This window comes from Sus scrofa, chromosome 3, assembly GCF_054392235.1.
Source record: "Sus scrofa isolate SSC_HxYL_T2T_F1_AM1 chromosome 3, Sscrofa_HxYL_maternal_Yorkshire_Landrace_v2.0, whole genome shotgun sequence".
NCBI lineage: Eukaryota > Metazoa > Chordata > Mammalia > Artiodactyla > Suidae > Sus > Sus scrofa.
In genome coordinates this window covers 71958096-71979131 of record NC_139385.1, presented here as the reverse complement: position 1 = coordinate 71979131, position 21036 = coordinate 71958096, and the positions used below count along the sequence as shown (strand labels likewise).

At 46.9% G+C, this 21036-nt stretch overlaps 1 protein-coding gene, 1 long non-coding RNA gene and 1 pseudogene across 3 annotated transcripts in view; 2 read left to right on the top strand and 1 right to left on the bottom strand.

The window, feature by feature from the left end:
• TRABD2A (TraB domain containing 2A) overlaps positions 1 to 17762 on the bottom strand; it is a 54330-nt gene extending 36568 nt beyond the window's left edge. The window contains 6 exon segments of the mRNA XM_085016191.1: positions 5439 to 5849; positions 5852 to 5902; positions 5905 to 5974; positions 13784 to 13895; positions 13993 to 14326; positions 17753 to 17762. Coding sequence (XP_084872317.1) covers positions 5439 to 5849; positions 5852 to 5902; positions 5905 to 5974; positions 13784 to 13895; positions 13993 to 14326; positions 17753 to 17762 — 988 coding nt within the window.
• The window catches only part of LOC146404708 (uncharacterized), a 618617-nt gene that overhangs the window by 484125 nt on the left and 113456 nt on the right, over positions 1 to 21036 (top strand). The window lies entirely within an intron of this gene.
• LOC146404709 (cytochrome c oxidase subunit 7C, mitochondrial pseudogene) lies at positions 18227 to 20080 on the top strand (annotated as a pseudogene).

Genomic DNA, 21036 nt, shown 5'->3' with positions numbered 1-21036 from the left:
CCAACTACTTCTTAGGATACGGGAAGTCCAGAGATGAGGCCTTGTGTGTGGAAAGCAGAGGGCCATTCCAGCCCTCTTGGCTGCATGCATATTAGCTCTCAGATCCTGTGACTCAGACCCCAAACCTTAGTGTGACTGGGTCCCAGGGACAGACTCCAACACCAAGGGTATTGGGCTGCCTCAAATTCCCATCCCACCTGAACTTGACAGCCCCCACACCACTGAGGAAGCAGGCAGGAGATGCCTGTGGTTAGGCAGTCATTCCAGTCAGCTCCTCAGAGGAAGCAGACAAGGTGTCACATCTGAAGTCTGTGTATAGATGCCTGGCAGTGCCTGACCTTGGAAATGAGATTCAGAAAGATCACTTCTCTAAGGAACCATCAATCTTTCACAGGGACCCACCTATGCAGAAGGGGAGGGAAGTGAGGTGAGACCCACGGCTGAGCCTCCAGCTCTGAGCTCATGTGCATTCTTCACACGGGGAAAGGCGAGGTAGCCAGTGGTACCAAGCAGGCAGGAACTTTGGGTGAAAAAGATCAGGCATCGAAACGGGACTCTACCCTGCAGGGTAAGGGTGGCGTCTGCCCTGGGATGGCAGGATCAAATCCATGGACAGGAAGGAGGCGTTCCTTCTCTGATGCCAAATCAAAGTAGCTAAAGGAAACAGTTCTCAGATAATAGGGAAACAGTGAAGAGAGAAAGAGAGGTGAGGAAATAATGGAATCACGAGGGATCTAGAAGAGGCCTTCCGATCCCTCTCCATGCAAAGTTAGAGACTCCTTCAACCACTTACCCCATAGAAGCTTACTGAGCATCTACTATATGCTGACGTGGTGCTAAATCCTAGAAAAACAGTGATGAGTCCTGCCATGGAGAAGCTGGTATTATAAAGATTTCAGGTTCTAAGGAGCAACAACCAGATTACACCTTAACTTTTTTTTTTTTTTTTTTTTTTTTTTTAGTCTTTTTGTCTTTTTTTTCTAGAGCTGCACCCACGGCATGTGGAGCTTCCCAGGCTAGGAGTCTAATCAGAGCTGTAACCGCCGGCCTACACCACAACCACAGCAATGCCAGATCTTTAACCCACTGAGCAAGGCCAGGGATCAAACCCACAACCTCATGGTTCCTAGTCAGATTCATTAACCACTGAGCCACAACGGGAACTCCAAAACTTTTCTTTTTTTGTTTTTAGGGCTGCATCTGCAACATATGGAGCTTCCCAGGCTAGTGGTCCAATCGGAGTTACAGCTGCCAGCCTACACCACAGCCACAGCCACAGCAACATGGGGTCCTTAACCCATTGAGCGAGGCCAAGGATTGAACTCCAAACCTCATGGTTCCTAATCAGATTAGTTTCTGCTGCGCCACAACGGGAACTCCCACTTTAACTTTTTCATGTAGCACCATGCTCAACAGGAATTTAATGGGTGTGTTAAAAGTATATAGAAATGGGTGGCTATGAGGGTAACTCTTATAAGCTCATACCCTGGTCCTTGAAGTTTAGGGCCAGCCGGGTAGGGATGATTTAATACTGGGACATCTACAAATAGAGATCAAACAAAGACAGTTCTAAGACATCACTGAAAGTTGCTGAGACAGTAAATCTTAAAAGTTCTCCTGGGAGTTCCCACTGACGCTCAGTGGAAACAAATCCGACTAGTAACCATGAGGATGCAGGTTCAATCCCCAGCCTCATGCTCAGTGAGTTAAAGGATCCAACGTTGCTGTGAGCTGTGGTGTAGGTCACACTCGCAGCTCAGATCTGCTGTTGCTATGGCTGTGGTGTAGGCTAGCAGCTGTAGCTCCGTTTCCACTCCTAGCCGGAGAACTACCACAGCCACAGTGTGGCCCTAAAAAGAAAAAAAAAAAAAATGTTCTCATTACAAGAAAAAAAAGACTTTTGTAATTATAGATAGCCAAAGATGATAACTAGATTTGCTGTGGTGATCATTTCATAATATACACAAATATCAAGTCTTTATGTTGTATGTAGATACTTGGTGGTGCCTGACCTTGGAAATGGAAATCTGAAACTAATATAATGTTATGCATCAATTATATCTCAACATTTTTTTAAAAAACATCACCACAGATCACAACAAAAGAAAAAAGATCTTGATGAAATTCAACAACTGCTTCCACTAAAAGCAACAACTGCTTCTGATAAAATTCCCAGTAAAGCAGAAATTCAAGAATGTTTCACTCCCATCAGAAAGACTAATCAACTACGCGGCTCAGACCAGGCGTTGCTGTGGCTGTGGTGTAGGCTGGCAGCTGTAGTTCCAATCCAACCATTAGTCTGGAAATGTCATATGCTGCAGGCGCGGCCCTAAAGAGACAAAAAATATAAGAATCCAAAATTGTCACTGCTGTGGCTCAGGTTTGATCCTTGGCCCTGGAACTTCTGAATGCCTCAGGTGCAGCCAAAACAAAAAACAAAAAACAAACAAACAAAAAAAACTCCCCCATGTGTTAACTATGTGATCATGGGCAAGGATCTAGCATTGCTGTGGCTGTGGCATAGGCCGGCAGCTACAGTTCCAATTTGACCCCTGGCCTGGGAACCTCCATATGCTGTGGGTGCAGCCCTAGAAAGACTATATATATGTATGCATATGTTTGAAAGATGAGGAACAAAAGTTCAGAGACATGAAGCTACTCAAAGTCACCCCCCAGTAAGTGACAGGGTGGAAATTCTAACCCCGGTTCATCTGACTTTGGATCCAGGGCATCCTCCACTATGGGGAGTGTTCCAGCCTCTGTCTCGAGCTGCCTCCACCCCACAATCTGAGAGGTGGGTGGGGAGCCCACAGGAAGGGACCCCAGTTCTCCTTACAACTCTGCCCTCTGCCTCTTCCTGGCAGCTGGCTGCGGGAGTGGACTCCAGAGGCTGCAGGGCCGGGCCATCTCCTCGTCTCACTGTGTGGTCGGCACCCATGGCTGTCCTCCTTCAGAACTATGGGGAGGGAGCAACAGAATGAGGAGAAAGGAGCCAGCCACCCCTCCCCTGGGCAGGAGAAGACAGGGGCCCAAGGGCGTGAGTTAGGGCTCGTGGTCCAGCAAAATGGGCACAAATGGTCTTGCTTACTAAGAAGGGAAACTCCACCAACCACCACCCCAAAATTCACCCCACAATGAGAATCAACCACAAACAAGTACAACTTGGTTACACAAAGTACATGGGTACACAAAGGTACTACTAAGCAAAAGAAGCCAAGCATACTGGGTAATTCCATGATGCGAACGAAGTTCTAAAACAGTCAAACCAACTTATGCTCAAAGGTTTTCAGGATCAGGATTATTCCTGGAGTGCAGATGGTTATCCTTGGAGTGGGGATTAGAGGTAGGACCATAGGACTAAGAAGCTTCTGGAGAGCCAGGCCACATCCCAAGACAGGCAGTCTAGCATTCATTTATTATTATTATCTTTTTTTTTTTTTTTTTTTTTGTGCTCTCAGCATGTAGAAGTTCCCAGGCCAGAGATCAAACCCAAGCTACAGCAGTAATCAGAGCCAGAGCAATAACAGTGCTTGATCCTTAACTTGCTGAGCTGCCAGCGAACTCCATTGCATTTGTGTTCTTGAAGAATGACTTAAAACAGAAATATGTGACAGGAAAAAACAGGTTTTCTTTCCTGGTAATACACAAATAAGTGATATAACTAACAGGTGTATTTTATCATCCCCAGAGTAATTTTCTTTCTTTGTTTGTTTCTTTTTTTTTTTTTTTTTTTTTTTGCTTTTTAGGGCCGCACTCGTAGCATATGGAGGTTCCCAGGCTAGGGGTCGAATAGGAGCTATAGCTGCCAGCCGTACACCACAGCCGCAGCAACACCAAATCTTTTTTTTTTTTTTTTCTTTTTTTTTAATCATTTATTTATATTTTTTTTTCTAGTGTACAGCATGGCGACCTGGTTACACATACAGTACACATTCTTTTTTCTCACATTACGTGTTCCATCATAAGTGACTAGACAGAGTTCCCAGTGCTACACAGCAGGATCCCGTTGCTAATCCATTCCGAAGGCGTCATTCTGCATCTATTTACCCCAAGCTTCCAGTCCCACCCATTCCCTCCCCTTCCCCCTTGGCAACCACAAGTCTATTCTTCAAGTCCATGATTTTCTTTTCTTTGGAAAGTTTCCTTAATTAAAGTTAGTTTTTGCCATCTCCTTCCCCACTTTAAGATCTATGGTAAATTCAATGAATTAAACATAATGCGTCTGCTTTAGAGCATTTATCACAAATTACCACTGTCTATCTGCCTGTTTGTTGCATGTCTACCCAAGGGAATGCAAGCTCTCTGAGGGCAGGGGTATGCCTGTGCTGTTAAGCCCTGGCTCCCGGCACCCAGCACCCAGCATTACTGAATGAAAGGGAATGGTCAGTTGAACCGTGCCAGTAGGCCAGGTATAGCAGAGATTTCTGTGCCTGACATGTTTGCATCCAGTTGGTTGGATATGAGGTTTGACAGGGACCACTTAAACTAGACTTTCAAACTCTGCATGCAGCCTTGCAGTGCAAGTAGTCCCTTCTCATGTGATTTTCAGTGAGGTGAGTTTTCTCATCAGAAAGAAAAGAAGGGAGAGAAGATTATCATCAGGTTCTCTTCCAGCTCTGAGATCCTCAGTTGTTTGGGAGATATCTCCCCATTTTTCAGGTGCCACTTATCCCAAAAGTGCCTCAGAATACCACATGAGGCTAAGGAATAGATGTGTGAAAAAATGAGCGCAGTTTGAATTGAGCATATGGGAACACCCATTGGTATTTCAGAGCTATATTGGGGGTATATAGTTAAGGTTCTATAGAGTAGGTTATCTTGCAGTAAGCCGGCTGTATTGAACCTGTTGTGGTTTACCTGGTCCCTCTTGTCTCATTTGGCAAGAATCTCAGCTACCAGTGAAGAAAACATTTGCTTTCCTATGTAGCAAGAACAATAACGTTTATGCAGTTTCAAAACCCCTTGCTTATTCCACTTAGTTTCACTCCTAGCCGTTCCCTCACCCAAGAAGAATCATGCCAAGTGGATACTGGATTAATAAAATGCTTCTCATTAGTGGTCTGTTCAGAACAACTTTGTAAGCAGTCCTGGAGCATCCAGTAGTGTCTTTCCCCAGTGCTTTATCTCTTCAAAGTTGTTGAGAGAGTTCAGGTTGCCTATCTTTAATTCTTGTTCTGAACGCAGTAAATCAAAGGAGCAACACAAGATCTTTAACCCACTGAGCAAGGCTGAGGATTGAATCTGCGTCCTCATGGATGCTAGTCAGACTCGTTAACCATTGAGTCATGAGGGGAACTCCCCAGAGTAACTTCTTGAGCAAAGGCAATTTTTAGGTCAGCTGGGCTTTTGATCCATTTCCCACAGTATTGTAATTCAATAGGCCCAGCTACACCATCAACTGCCACCAAGTCCTGCAAACAAAGAGGATCTTTCTTGCGAAAAGTTCGGCCCATTCAATGGATGACACTGCTCTTCCACCTTCTCCACTGCCCCCGTCTGTTTCCTCAGCCGCTTGGCTTCCTGGGCAAGGCACAGGTCTAAGACGGGCACCCCACGGGACTTGATGTCCGCTTCGGTCAGGGAGTTGACCATGAGCATGATCCAGATGGGCCTCTTCCGCTCCCAGTTCCCAGCAATGGCACTGAAGAGGTAGTCTGCATAGAGACCCTTCCGGCGCTGGTCAGGGGTCATCCATGAGGGCATCATGAGCTTGACGTACTCTAGGTGGCGCTTGAGATGGCAGTAGATGTCCCTGGGGAGCATGTCCTGGAGGTTCTCACCCTGGGGCAGCATCTGACAGCTGGTGAGGGCTGAGATGGTAGAGGGGTCCATGAGGTCCAGCTCTGCCGGAAAGCCTCCTTGGAGTTGTCAGGGATGAAGTCCCAAACCCGGGTGTACGGACATGGATCGCGCTAAAGAAGTAAGACGGTGGGTCTCGCTTGATGGTCCACAAGAAGGAATTCAATTCACTTTGCTAAAAGGAAAAGTGACAACATGGAGATATGCTAGGGAGGGTCAGGAACTTGAGCAGTGAATGAGAGAGACAAGTCACCCTGCAGGAGAAAAATGGTCAAAACAGGACTTGGACTTTTGAGTCTAGGTAGATTCACCTGCCAGAAGCAGAGGTCCTCAATGCAGCCGGAATCTTAGCATCCTTTACCCTCTTCCATCAAAATGTTGATTAAACATGAGAAAGCAAGACAATCACCACCTCTGAGTTTGCCCCATACTGGCTCAAGCAACTGAACAGGAGTAAAAGAGGGGATTCTTGGAGTTCCCTGGTAGCTCAGCAGGTTAAGGATCCTGCATTGTCACTGCAGTGGCTTGGGATCAGAGGTGATATTTTTAAGGCTCTCCTGGTGACTCCAGTGGGTAGCCAAGGTTGACACCACCGTCCTAACGAACCCCTGACTTCACGGTTTGCCCCAGTCCCTTGAGGATATGGATTGTCCTACTGCATTTCTCTCTTACAAAAGTCTTCTGGTTCAAGAGTAGAGAACTGGGTGGTGTTTCCTGGATACTCGCCCAGCAGTTTTATGGGCTGAGCAGTGGTTACATCCACCTGAGACCAGGCCGCTATGCCCTTTAGCCCCGAATGTCTCTTAGACTCAACAGTGGGCATTTATGATACATTAGTTTCTTAAGAGAGACTGTGCAAAGAAGTCTGTGCACAAGGCAGCCCTCAAGTTCAAATGTAAAGGTCAGACACATGCATGGGATGAGCCACACATTAAGCAACCAGAAATGTGAATATTCAGGTTTTATAGGAAAGAAAATTTGGAATGTATTCTCTTTACAAAGGCTTCATTTCAGCAGCCTTTTAAGTAACAGGTTTTCCTGGGTTGTTGAGTTTCAATTTACAATCAATTCTCATGATTTGTTGTAGTTATGTTCTATAGAGTTACTCTGAGCACTGACTTACCAAATGCTGAACGATTGCTCCTAGGGGAAATACAAGGTTAGGTTCCTGTGAGCCTCTGGTCAAGACATTTTCACCAACACGTCAATATATAACCTTGTTTTCTGTGTGCTTCTGTTGAAACGTACTTTAATATATGTTGTTGATTCATGAACATTGAACTCACAGCCAACAACACTATCACTCGTATCTGAATGAAGCTCATCTAACTCATGTGGGCACATCACTGCTTTCCTGTGCTTAGGAGCACCAGACAGCACATCAGCACTAGGCCTGAGTTTGTTTTAGACAATGAAATCGTCTATAAAAAGCACCAAAATGAAGAGAAAAAAAAAAAAAAAAAGCAGCACCAAGTAGACCACAACCAGTACACTTGTTTACTTGTTTCTAGTTTGGGAGCTGAAGCCACAAGGCAGAGCATTGACTCATTTGACCTCAGCTGGGAGCATGTGCATCAGGCCACTAGAATTTGTCCCAGTTCTGGGCATGTCTGCACATGACCAGGAAGGCATGACCAGCATTGAGGTGACAGATCAATCTTAACAAGTAGGCAAATTCACAGGCGTGGAATCCACCAAAGATGAGAATCAACTGGTAGTTACACTTCTGTGCTACTGTTTTAAGCAATGGCAAACGTTCTCAAGTGGCCTGTTACAAAGATTCTCAAAATATAAGACCGATGAGGGTGGAACTGGCTGAGGCAGGGGCCCGATTCTCACAGCCTTCAACCTTCTTTTCTCTACCTGTTCCCCTGTTCACAAAAATACCATTTGTCCACTCAGATGAGAGCAGAGGCCAGCAGGTAAAAATCGGGGGGGGGGGGGAGTGCGGTAAGATAAAGGTGGGGTGAGGTCAGAGGCCAACAAGCCCACAATTCTCCACAAAGGGCATCAGCTGAGCAGCCCAAGCAGTGCTGGCCACTTGGGAACAGGCCCGTTTTATTTTGGTTTAGTTTTGGCTTATTTCTGCCCAATACACTTAATCTCCCTAAGGTCCCATCCTACCTCAAAATACCTAACTTCGCTTCAGAAACAAAGTCTGTTCAACTGTATGTGTCCATTTTTAGTTCATTATTTATCTTCTTGTTGACTTTTCAACTAGTGTTAGTCTAGAAAAAAGGGTCACTGTATGATCTTTTCACTGAAAACTGCTCACATTTTTTTTGCCTTTTTTTTAGGGCTCCACCTGAGGCATACGGAGGTTCCTAGCCTAGAGGTTGAACCAGAGCTGTAACCAGTGGCTTACACCACAGTTTACGGGAACGCCAGATCCTTAACCCACTGAGCGAGGCCTGGGATCAAAGCTGCATCCTCATGGATACCAGTCAAATTCATTTCCACTGAGCCACAATGGGAACTCCTTTTTTGTTTTTTAAATGAAATGGTCTAACTTTGTGAAGTCAAGGGAAAGAATAGCAGCTCAAAAAAGGGAAGAACCGGGGAGTTCCCGTCGTGGCGCAGTGGTTAACGAATCCGACCAGGAACCATGAGGTTGCAGGTTCGGTCCCTGCCCTTGCTCAGTGGGTTAACCATCCGGCGTTGCTGTGAGCTGTGGTGTAGGTTGCAGACGCGGCTCGGATCCTGCGTTGCTGTGGCTCTGGCGTAGACCTGTGGCTATGGCTCCGATTCGACCCCTAGCCTGGGAACCTCCATATGCTGCAGGGGCGGCCCAAGAAATAGCAAAAAAAAAAAAAAAAGGGGGAAGAACCCAGTGAGACAACTGGGGAAAAATCAGAAAGGCAGGATTGGGGAGTTTCTGTTGTGTCTCAGAGGAAACAATCCCAACTAGTATCCATGAGGACATGAGTTCAATCCCTAACCTCAATCAGTGGGTTAAGATCTGGTGTTTCTGTGAGCTGTGGTGTAGGCCGGCAGCTGTAGCTCCAATTTGACCCCTAGCCTGGGGACCTCCATATGCCATGGGTGAGGTCCTAAAGAGACAAAAAAGAAAAGAAAAGAAAAAGAAAGAAAGAAAAAAGAAAAGCAGGATTGAAGGAAGAGCTTGAGGAAGGAGAAAATAAGACCATGCTGGAGTTGCCGCTGTGGTGCAACAGGATCAAAAGCATCTCTGGAGTGCTGGGGTGCAGGTTCAATCCCTAGCCCCATACAATGGGTTAAAGATCTGGTGTTGCCACACCTGTGGCATAGGCCACAACTGGGACTGGGATCTGATGCCTGGCCCAGTAACTTCAAATATGCTGCTGGGCAGCCAAAAATAAATAAATAAATAAATAAGTAAGTAAGCCAGTGGGTCGGGTGTGGCTGATATACCAAATCTTAAGTCTAGGATTTGACAACTGACCTCTGGATGGAGTAACACCGAGGTCACTGGGGACCTGGACAAGAACAGTTGGCATAGGGGGCGGAAGGCCTGCCTGGTGCCCACACAGGAGAGATTAGGAAGAGAGGAAGAGGGAGAGTAGATACACACTAAGTAAGACTCTGGTCATCAGCAGATGGAGAAACAGGTTTGAGAGGTTTATTCCCGTTACCCAAGGTCTCATCACTGCTAAGGAGCAGAGCCAGGATTTGAGGCCAGGCAGGTTGGCTCCTGAGTGCCAGGTTTTAAACACCACATTATGCAGCCTTAACATGCAACAGGCTTCACTCCAGATTTAGACTCATGTCTTTTGCAATTCCTACTCTGCGAGGTGCACCCAATCTGGGGAGTGTCACCTGACACCTCATCTAGAAAGGTGCTGTCCAGCCCCTCTTTGGGCCCCAATGACCTGTCCAGATGAATCCACACTGACATCTCTTTTTTTGGCCACACGCACAGCACTCAGGACATTCCCAGGCCAGGGATAGAACTCATGCCACAGCTGGATCCTTAACCACTAGGCCACCAGGGAACTCCTTCCCACCGACATCTTTAAATCTCCTTTAAATGCCGCTTTTCCCCATTCTCTCTTTTCAGGAGAACACAGCCTAAAGGGTTTTTCCCCTTTTCTTTCTTTCCTTCTTTCTTTTTTTTTTTTTTTTTAAAGCCAGGGGTTTTAAAGTGTTTTTAAAGACAGGATCCTTATCTTGTAGTGTTTCTTCAATAAATGGAGTTCTGTTCTGACCTGGGAGGGCAGCCTGTCCCCCACCCTGGCCACTGACATCCCCCTACCAGGCCCTTCAGGTGGAAGGGTGTTCAGGGCTTCTGAGCAGGGAGCACTCACCTTGCCTTTGCCCACAGGCAAGCCCCTAGGTGGCTGCACTGATCTGCAGCTGCTCCTTCACACTGACACCCGCAGGGAAGGGTTATTTGTCTCCACAAAAGATAAAAGAACAAGCTTGGTCTACCACCTCCCTTTTCACTGAAAAGGTGGCCCCCACAGGCTACCAGAGGGAGCCTTGTATCTTAACGTTCTGCTGGGATTTCAAAGAAAAAAAAAACCTTAACACCATTAACATTTCTTTCCAAAGAAAAAGCCATGTTTATGGATGACAGAGACAAAAGTTCTGTCGACTGAATTACCAGAGATTTTAACACACACACACACACACACACACACACACACACACACGTGCATAATCCATGCAATGAAACAAAGAAGCATGGAGTGTCTGTCGTGGTTCAGAGGTTAACGAACCTGACTAGCATCCATGAAAACTTGGGTTCCATCCCTGGCCTCGCACGGTGGGTTAAGGATCCCGTGTTGCGGTGAGCTGTGGTGTAGGTCACAGATGTAGCTTGGATCCTGCGTTGCTGTGGCTGTGGCGTAGGCCGGCAGTTGTAGCTGCGATTCAACCCCTAGCCTGGGAACCTCCACATGCCTCGAGTGCAGCCCTAAACACACACACACACACACACACACACACACACACACACACACACACAAAAGAAACAAAGAAGCACAATGAAGGCTTGTGTAATGTGGGCCATGGGCCTAAACCATGGCCCCACTCAGCTCCTTCCATCCCAGCCCCTGGACCTGAGATAATTAACTGCTCTATTTCAAGTGTACCATTCAGCAGACCAGCTAGAATGATCCTCAGGTAAGTTGGCCTTTTCTTTTTTTCTTTTTCTTTTTACAGCCCTACCTCCAACATATGAAGGTTCCCAGGCTAGAGGTCAAATTGGAGCTGCAAGCCGCAGGCCTACACCACAGCCACAGCAACTCCGGATCTGAGCTGCATCTTCGACCTACTTTGCAGCTTGCAGCAACACCAGATCCTTAACCCACTGAGCAAGGTCAGGGATCAAACCTGCATCCTCACAGAGACTGTGTTGGGTTCTTAACCCATGGAGCCACAATGGGAACTTCTAATTTATCCTTTTCATTCAACAAATATTTGTTGAGCAGACTACTATGGCCAGGTTTTTTTGTTTTTTGTTTTTTGTTTTTTTTTTTTTTTTTGGCCGTACCATAGCATGTGGAAGTTCCCAGGCCAGGAGTGGAAACCATGCCACAGCAGTGACAACACCAGATCCTTAATCACTAGGCCACCAGGGAACTCCCAGCCAGGCACCCTTGCATGCACTGAGATGAAGCAGCAAACAAAACAGACAAAAATTCCTACTCTTGGGAAGACTGGGATGGGGAAGGGGAAGCAATAAACAAAAATTTTTATCAGATGGTGGTTTTAAGTGTCACACAGAAAAATAAAGCAGTAAAAGCAGATAGGAGGGTGGAGGTGGGGAGGCAGGAGAATGAGGTAGGGGCGTGACATAATCTTTAATAGGTAATTGGGAAGAGTCTCGTTGAGAGAATTTGTGTAAAGCCAGGATGGAAGTGTGGGCACAGCATGTGGATATCTGCAGGGAAAAAACAGAAAGCGTGAAAGGACACTGGTAGGAACAATAAAGAACTCTCTAGAGTTCTGTTTGCGTGTTGATAAGGTAGTGACTCAATCTGTGTGGTGCTCAGGGTCAAGCCTCCTTTGTCTGTGGCAGACCTGGGCTCAGAAGACCCCTCTAATGATTAACCAAAGTTGAAAACCAAACCAGCTAGGGAGCCACGGTCCTCCCAGAATGCTGCAGGAGGAAGTCACCACACCCAGATTGGAGACTGGATTCCAGAGCATCATTCTACATTCTCAATATCCCTACCCGCTGGGGAACCCACCCAACAGTGAGTGCCCTCTACAGCATGCAAGTGAAGCAGACAGCCCCGCCACTGGCTGATCTTCTGACCTTCGCCCAGGACAAGGCAGTCTGCCCATCCAATAGAACATCAGTTCTCAAAGTGTGTTCCAGAAACCTGTGAATTTCCCCAAGTCCCTTTCAAGCAGGCTGTAGGGTCAGAGGTATTTTCATCATAATACTGAGATATCTTCCTCTTTCACTTTCATTCTCTCTCAAGTGTACAAATACAATATTCCAGAGGCTACAGATTTCTAGATAACATCGTCCTCCGATGGTTAATGGCACTTGCATTCTTGTGATTTACTAATATTTCTGTTAGCTCACATAAATGTTTTAATAAGCATGTCCATTAAGCCATAAAAATAAAAGCTCTTTGAAGTCCTCAATACTTTTTTAGAATGTAGTGGGCTCCTGACCAAAAAGTTTGAGAACTGATGGAATAAAAGACCCACTGAGACAGATTCAAGAGACGAGAAAAACAGAGACTTGTCAAGACTCACTGGATAATATAATTATGAGTTGGTAAGAGACTGGCAAAAGTGCAAGGCACTCTGCTTTCATACAAAAGGATGGACTTCTGCTTTGTATAACAAGCCCGCAGGGGCCACACCTCAGCAGAGTTTGGAACTTTCCCTGGTGTCCGACTTCCCTCTCCAGCCACCCTGCGTCCTGCCTTCCTGGAGGGGAAAGTCCTTGCGTGTCTGCAGCACACCGTGCTCCCGGAGTAGCCCAGTGCTTCAGGAATGGCTCAAAGAGGCCACCCTAACCTTTGCGGTTTGGAGGATGAATAATATCACGGATAGAGGTAGCGTCGGCTCTGGATGCTGCGCAGCTGTCACCGAAAGTGGGCAGACCGCTTAACTCTGGCACCCGAAGGCTCACGGCCTATGATCACCCTCCCCAGCGCCAGGGAGCCACATAGATCGGATCCACCGATGCAATCTCGCAAAATTGGACGTCCACAGCGCTCAGAAGCGAGGGACTTAAGAATGGCAAGAAATTTCTGAGCGTAAGAAAATTGATCAGGAAAAGAAAACGCTCGTCTAGAAAGAGGTCTAGCCTGGGAGACAACAGACGTGCGGGTTTTCCTCTCGGTTTCTGCTCCCATGGGGCGGGGTGGACCCGGGCAGGTCAATGGACCTCTGCTCTCCTCACCCCAAAACGCTTTTGAGAAGATCGAAGGAGGCGCTCAGTACAGGAACGCTAGGCTGTCAGACTCGGTCTCTCTACGAATGCGCTCTGTGACCTGGAGCATATAAGTCCCTCTCTGAGCCTCAGTTTCCCATATCAGTAAAACGAGAGGAGTGACTTAAACTCCCCCAAATTCCTCCTAACTCAGGCACTGAATAGACAAAGGTTAAATCAAGCAGCTGCTGGGGGCTATTAGCATTTCGATAAGAGCAGAAATGAAATGCTAGGGGAAAGCCGGCAGACAAACCTCAAAGTAAATGTACCCGAGTCTGGGGCCCACTCGGTCTTCGCGGATTCATCGCCCAAATGCCCGCGAAGGAGGCGGGGGAGACCCGAGCCACCCTGCCCGGGACTCACTTCGGCTGTCGAACGGCAAGAGCTTGGGGACAGGGTCTCGCGTGGTCAGAGGGCTGCGACTCAGCTGGAAAAGGACATCCGGGGGCGCGGCGGGAGGCGCAAGCCAGGAGGCGCCGCCAAGCGAGGTGGGCACCCAGCCCGCAGAGTGGGCTGGGGGTCCGAGTGCACCGGGTGCTCAGAGGGATTGGGAAAGGAACCACCCCAGAGGGGCCGGGAGACCACCGCGCCCGCTACGCTCCTTACTTGGGGCTTGAGCTCGCAGTTGGCGTAGGCGGGGGCGCCGAGCGCAGGGGCTGCGCTCGCCGGCAGGAGGCAGAGGGCGGGCAGCAGGCAGAGGGCGGGCTGCAGGAACCAGCTTCAGGGGCTCATCCTTCTCTCCGCAGTTCCGAAGCCCGGAGAGCAGAAGGAAGAGGGTAGGCAGCAGTGGCCGCCAGGCCCGGCTAGCCACTCGCTGTGGAGCGGCGGACTCGCCGGGCGCCCGCCATGGCTCACGGGGCTCGAGGGGCCGGGGGCGCTTGTTAGTGGCCCCGCGCCTCTCGCCCGCTTGTTCCGGCAGCCTTCGGTCGGAGGCCCTGCGAGTCCCTCGGCTGCGGCGGCGGCGGCCACGTAGGGTAGACCCCGACCCCGACCCCGCCCAACCCCTCCGCCGCCCGTCGGCCCCGCGCTGAGGTGGCCGCGGGAACGCCGGCCACCGGTTCTCCCGCCCAAACCCTGTCCCGGCCACCGGCCACTTCGTCAGCCGGCCCGAAGGGCAGAGGGGGGGGCCCCAGGACAGTCTTCTAAATTCTGCGGAAAATCGTACTGGCTACTGTCTTTACGTCTGCGTTCATGTTGCCAAGACTCTTGATGGACAGACCAAAAAAATAAATGAACGTCTATTTTAAATGGCAAGTTTTTTAATACAATTGGAAATTTTGTCAGTAAAAGAGGGGAGTAGTCCGTGTGTGCATTCACTTAAAATCGGGAACCACAGAAGCCAGGCACTCCATTAGCTGCCCTCTTAAAGGGATTGGGGGAGTTAACTGGAAGGATGTTAACAGCGAACTCGAAGGTTGACTGCAAAGATTAAATGACTTTTTGGAAAATCACCTCGGGTGACGCACAGAGTAAGTCTGCAAAATGCAGTAGGTCTCATTCAGCTCCAAACTCCCTAAGGGACTTTTCACAGCAGGGACCCTTCAGGAAGAAAAAAAAATGATAAAAGCGACTAGCTGTGCCGGGCCTCCCCCACCCAAAGCCCGGGTTCGCTCCACCACCTCCGTTTACAGCCTAGCCTCGTGCGTGTTTAACCTCCGAGCGGGGTTTAACGGAGCATTCGTAGGCAGGGTACCTTAATTGTTTTAAATCCCGATAATTTGGGGAATTTGAAGGAAACTTTGGTTAGGGGGTGGGAGAGAGTGGCTCGGATTTGCACACAATGGGAGGAGGGGTTTCCTGAGCCTCCAAGGCCCAGGTTTTAAAAGGCACGTTTTTCAAGCTTTGTTTCCACAGCGGCGGGGGCGGGGGTGGGGGTGGGTGTTAAGGCTTCAGGAGGGAAAAGGAAAGTGTGTGTGTGTGTCTGTGTGTGTGTGTGTGTCTGTGTGTGTGTGTGTGTGTGTGTCTGTGTGTGTGTGTCTGAAATCTCTTCTTCCTGTTGTAGATTCGAGTGAGGATTTGCTTTCTGGTGTTGCCTCGCTCCATTCTTGAAATGACTCATTCTTTTCATGCCTGCGGCAATCATTGGTCCCCCAGCGGACCCCCGAATGCAGCCTGTCGGGATTCTCAAGGGGCCAGCGCTGCCACCTACTGGCAAAAAAAAAAAAAAATTCTCTGTGCGATGCAAGCATGAACTCAAAAGGAAGTAATTGACTATAATTTCACACTCTTTCCCCCACTTAAATGAATTCTCACCCAGTCAGCTGTGGCTAAAGGATAGAGGGGGCGGAATAATACGTGGAAAACATGACTGAGCTTATTAATTTTCTCTTATTGTATCTTTTCTATTACTTTGATTTCTGCTTTTACCTTTATTATTTCTTTCTACTTTCTTTGGGTTTACTTGGCTCTTTTTCTAGCTTCTGAAGGTGGAAACTTAGATCATTGACTTTTTAACTTTCCTATTTTCTTTCCCTTTTTTTTTTTTTTTTGTATTTTTAGGGCACCACCACAGGCATATAGAGGTTCCCAAGCCAGAGGTCAAATCAGAGCTGTAGCCACCAGCCTACACCACAGCCACAGCAACACAGGATCTGAGCCGTGTCTTCGACCTACACCACAGCTCACCGCATCGCCAGACCTTTAACCCATTGAGCCAGGCCAGGGATCAAACCTGTGTCCTCATGGATGCTAGTCAGATTTGTTTCTGATGATCCACAATGGGAACTCCCTAAACTTTCCTATTTTCTAATATAAATATTAAATTTCCCTCAAAGCACTGCTTTAGCTGCATCACACAGATTTTTGAAAAGTTTTAATTTCCCTGGTGATTTTTTTTCTTTGACCATGGGTAGTTTAGCAGTATGTTGGTTAATTTCCAAGTTATGGATTTTTCCTAGCATTTGTTGTTACTGATTTCTAATCTAACTCCATTATACTCAGAGAACATAATCTATATAATTTCAAATATTTTAAATTTACTAGAATTTGATTCAAGGCCCAAGATATTGTCAGACACTAAGTTTGAAATGTCTAGTATAGGGATAATATTTTTAGGTAGATCTTCCTGCCTTAGTCAGACCCATTACCCTGAATGTCTTTTTGCTCTTTCCCAAGAATGAGATCTTTCCTCAAGAGCAAAGTTTTCATGATACACAAAGGGTTTGCCATGGCTTCCACTTCACCTCTGTGCCTTTGCCCTGCCCAGCTTGGCCAGCCTGCAGCCATCCAAGTCCTGAGTCACTTACCACATGGCAGGTTTCCCAGAACAGTCAACACAGCTGCCTCCTACTGTTCATACTTCTGTTTAACCCCCTCTCCTTGAGGGTGAACTGGACTTGTGACTTGCTTCTAATCAATGGAATGTGGCAAGAATGCTTCTAACCAAGGAATGTGTCCATGGAGTGCCAGGCTTGACAAACTCTCCCTCCATTGCTGTCTTTGACAAGCAGGTTGCCATGAGTCCTACAGCGTGAGGAAATGAATTCTACAACAACCTCTGAGAGCTCAGAAACAACTCCTTCCCCAGTGAAGTTGTCGCTAAGAACCCAGTCCTAGCAAACACTTTTTTTCTCTTTTTAGGGCCACACCTGGGGCATATGAAGTTCCCAGGCTAGGAGTCAAATTGGAGCTGCAGCTGCCAGCCTGCACCACAGCCACAGCAACACCAGATCCCAACCGCATCTGTGACCTACACTGCAGCTTGTGGCAATGCCAGATCCCCAACCTATAGAGAGAGGCCAGGGATCAATCCCTGCATCCGATTGGATAATAGTCAGATACTTAACCCACTGAACCACAACAGGAACTCCAAGACAATTGGTTCTCTAGACCATTTCAAAAACTCTAGCTTGCTACCCAACTTAAGTTTGGTGTGCATTGTATCTTGTCCCCAGCAGTTCCTGCATCCCTTGTAGAAACCAGTTCATTCATTTCTTCAACATGCTTACTAAATACATGAGCATTTAATTCAATGTCAGGTGAGGGGTTTAGAATCACGATCCTGGGGAGTTCCCATTGTGGCTCAGGGGAAATGAATCCAACTAGTATCCATGAGGGTACAGGTTCAATCCCTGGCCTCACTCAGTGGGTTAAGGATCCAGCATTGCTGTGAGCTGTGGTGTAGGTCATAGATGCAGCTCAGATCCTTCATTGCTGTGGCTGTGGTGTTGGCTGGCAGCTATAGCTCTGATTCGAACCCTAGCCTGGGAACCTCTATGTGCCGCAGGTGTGGCTGTAAAAAGCAAAAAAAATAAATAAAAAATATAAAAATCATGAATCTGACACACAGGACCCCTGACTTCATGGAGCTTGCAATGAAGCTTTTGTTTCTTTCCCTGGAAACACATCAGAATCACTTGGGGAATTTTCAAAACTACCAAAGACCAGGCCCTACCCCTGTTTAATTAACTAGAAATCTTCTGAGAGCTGTGGCCCAAGCATCCATGTTTCTGGTTTTTTTTTTTTTTGAATATTTGTTATTAAAGTATAGTTGATTTACAGTGTCCTACCAATTTCTGCTATACAGTAAAGTGACCTGGTCATACTTATATATACACCTTCCCTTTCTTATATTACCTTTCATCATGGTCAATCCCAAGAGACTGGATATAGTTCCCTGTGCTGTACAGTAGGACCTCATTGCTTATCCATTCTAAGTACTAGTTTTCTTCTACTAACTGCAAACTCCCCGCCCATCCCACTCTCTCCCCATCCCCCCGGCAACCACAAGTCTATGTCTGTGAGTCTGTTTCTGTCTTGTAGATAGGTTCATTTGCCAAGTATCAGTGTTTTAAAAGCAGCCATGGTGATGCTATGTGCAGCCAGGATCAAGAAACAGACAAAAAGAAAATTACAAGATGGTAGGATGGGTGAAGCAAAGGTCCATGGCCACCCACAACTAAGCCCATGCTTCCAGGGAGGGCCTCTCAGTGGAATGTTATCTTAACAGAGACCTACAATTTGAGTAGGAGTTAGCGGGTGAACAGCATTCCAAAGAGAGGGAACAGCGCAGGCAAAGGCCTTGAGGCATGAGAGAGAGTTGGCCGTCTCATGGAATTCAGCCTGATGGACACACTGACCCACGTTGTGACAGGGAGACAGGGTGGTGGCAGGAGTCAGCAGGTGAAGCGCCTGCACTGGGTGGGTTAATCGGCTCCCACCCGCAAGGCACTGCTGAGCACCCAAGCATCCCAAGCAGAAGAGCTGCACAAACAAATGTCCCCTTTAGAACTATCACGTGGACTGCAGGGGAGGGGAGATTGGAGGAAGTGAGAGTGGAAGTGGTGAGACCAGTAAGGAGAGACTGTGAGGCCCCGGGGCCAGGCTCAGGCAGGCGATGAAGAAAAGTGAAGTGACATCAAGGATGTGAAACCTACCAAGAGGAAGAACAAGAAACTTCCCTGGGGACTTCCCTGGTGGCCTAGGGGTTTAAGGATCCAGTGTTGTTACTGCTGTGGCACAGGTTTGATCCCTGGCCCCTGTGCTATGGATGAAAAAGGAACAAAAGAAACTTTCCTGGAGGAACTCCCGTTGTAGCTCAGCAGGTTAAGAACCTAACTAGTATCCATGAGATGTGGGTTGGATCCCTGGCCTAGCTCAGTGGGTTAAGGATCTGGTAGGGCCTCGAGCTGCTATGTAGGCCACAGATATGCCCCAGGTTGCTGTGGATTCAACCCCTAGCCTGGGAACTTCCATATGCTGCAGGTGTGGACTTAGTAAAAAAAAAAAAAAAAAAAAAAAAAAAAATTGAAACTTCCCTGTAATCAGTGCCTATAAAAAGCCTCCAAACCACACCCTTTGGCCTCTACTCAGCAGCCACCAGACACCCCAATTCAAATGTGCTTTGATGGAGTTCCCGTTGCAGCTCAGTGGGTTAAGAACCCATATCCATGAAGATGCAGATTGGATCCCTGGCCTCCATCAGTGGCTTAAGGATCCAGTGTTGCTGTGGCTGTGGTGTAGGCAGGCAGCAATAGCTCTGATTCTACCCCTCAGCTGGGAACTTCCACATGCTGTGGGTGTGGCCCTAAAAAAAGAAAAAAAAAAAAAAAAAAAAAGAAAGAAAGAAAAGAAAAGAAAAGAAAAAACGAAAAAAAGGTACTTGGATGGTCCTTCTTGAAGCAAGAGCAGTAGGGGAAGAGGAGAGCCTGTCTTTCATCTCCATGGTAAGAATCAGCCACTTACTCTAGATCCCCCCCAAACTCCTTTACCCTGGCCTCCCCCTGAGGTATCTTGAACCCTCCCTGGCCTTTCCAGCCCCCTACCCCCCACCCCCCCGCTGCTAGTCTTCCCCACCCTTAGCAGAGTCTTGCTGCCTCAGGCAGATTCCCTTTGGTCCAAAACTGTGAAAAAGCCAGACAGACAGGCAGTTGCATCTCCTCTCTGCCACTTATTATCCCTGTGTCCTTCAGCGAATTAAGTCATCTCATGTAACCTCAGTAAACTTTAGCTTCTTCATCTGCAAAATGGGACTAATAATGCTTGTCTTGTAAAGATGTAAAGAGCAGGACTACTGTAACACCGGAGGAGCCAAGCAAATTAGATCAAACTGAAAATAGATGGCAGCCATCATATAGAAAAGCTCATGACTTTTTTTTCATTTTTTAAAGTTTTATTGGAACTTTGGTCTCTGTGCCTTTTGCAGAGCTTCCAACAGTGCTAGGTTAGGACAGAGTATCCAGAGGTTCCCAACGTCTGTGGTCTATAGGCATCACTATGAGGAGGGTTGAGGGAAGAATTTGCCATTTTAAGTGGAAAACCAGTGGTTTATTATTATAAAATAATATTATAAAATAATTATTATTATTTTAAACTTATTATTATAAGTTCAGGATGACTCTGAATTTTGGATCTGGATTTGCCGCACCTTTCTTTATAGTAAGACACCAATTGCTTAAAAAATAATCCAGGAGACAGATATGAAGAGTAGCAGATATGAAGAGGTGCAGTCGCTGAAAAAAGGATCAAATTCTTGAACTCAACATACTAGATATGTTTGTAAATAAAATTATGACACAAATCCCTAAAAAAAATAAAGTTTTATTGGAGTATAGCTGAGTTACAATGTTGTATTAATTTCTGCTGCACCACAAAGTGATTCTGTTAGACATATTCACACACCCATTCTTTTTCAGATTCTTTTCCCATATGGGTTATCACCAGTAAAAGCTCATAACTTAAAAAAAAAAGGCAAGAGAGAAAAAAAGACATAAGCCAGTTAGAAAATCTGCAAAGATCATAAAGAGACTAAAGAAAGAGAAGAAGGGAGGGGGGAGGGGAGAACATGGGGGGGAGGAAAGAAAGAGAAAGAAAAACACAGTCGTAGTTAAAGAGGAAGCACAGCCTCCACTAACCAATCAAATAAAAGCAAATCACTTTTGGGTGAAGGATGGTGGTGATGGTTGCACGTCAGTAAGAACAGACTTAGCTTCACAGAAGGCTGCACTCAAAAATGATTAAAATGGTCAATTTTGTTATGTATATTTTACCACAATTTGAAAGATAACATAAAATGTTCCCTCAGTAAAGCAAAATAAAACTAAGCACATTTTTTCACTTAAATTGGCAAAAGCGAAAGCGTGGCAATATTCAGCAGGAATGTAAAGCCTTTGTGTAAGGCAGTTCGGCACCATTTCAAATGTGCATGCACTTTGACCTAGAAATTCCACTGTAGGAATCTGTCCTAAGGAAATATTGACACATATGTGCAAGCAAGCAAGCAAGCAAGCGCACACACACACACACACACACACACACACACACACACGCACTGTAGTTTGGGAATCATCAGGCTGGGCTGGCTGACACATTAGAAGGATGGAAAAATCTCAAAACAATCCTTGTCATGAAAAGTTATATGA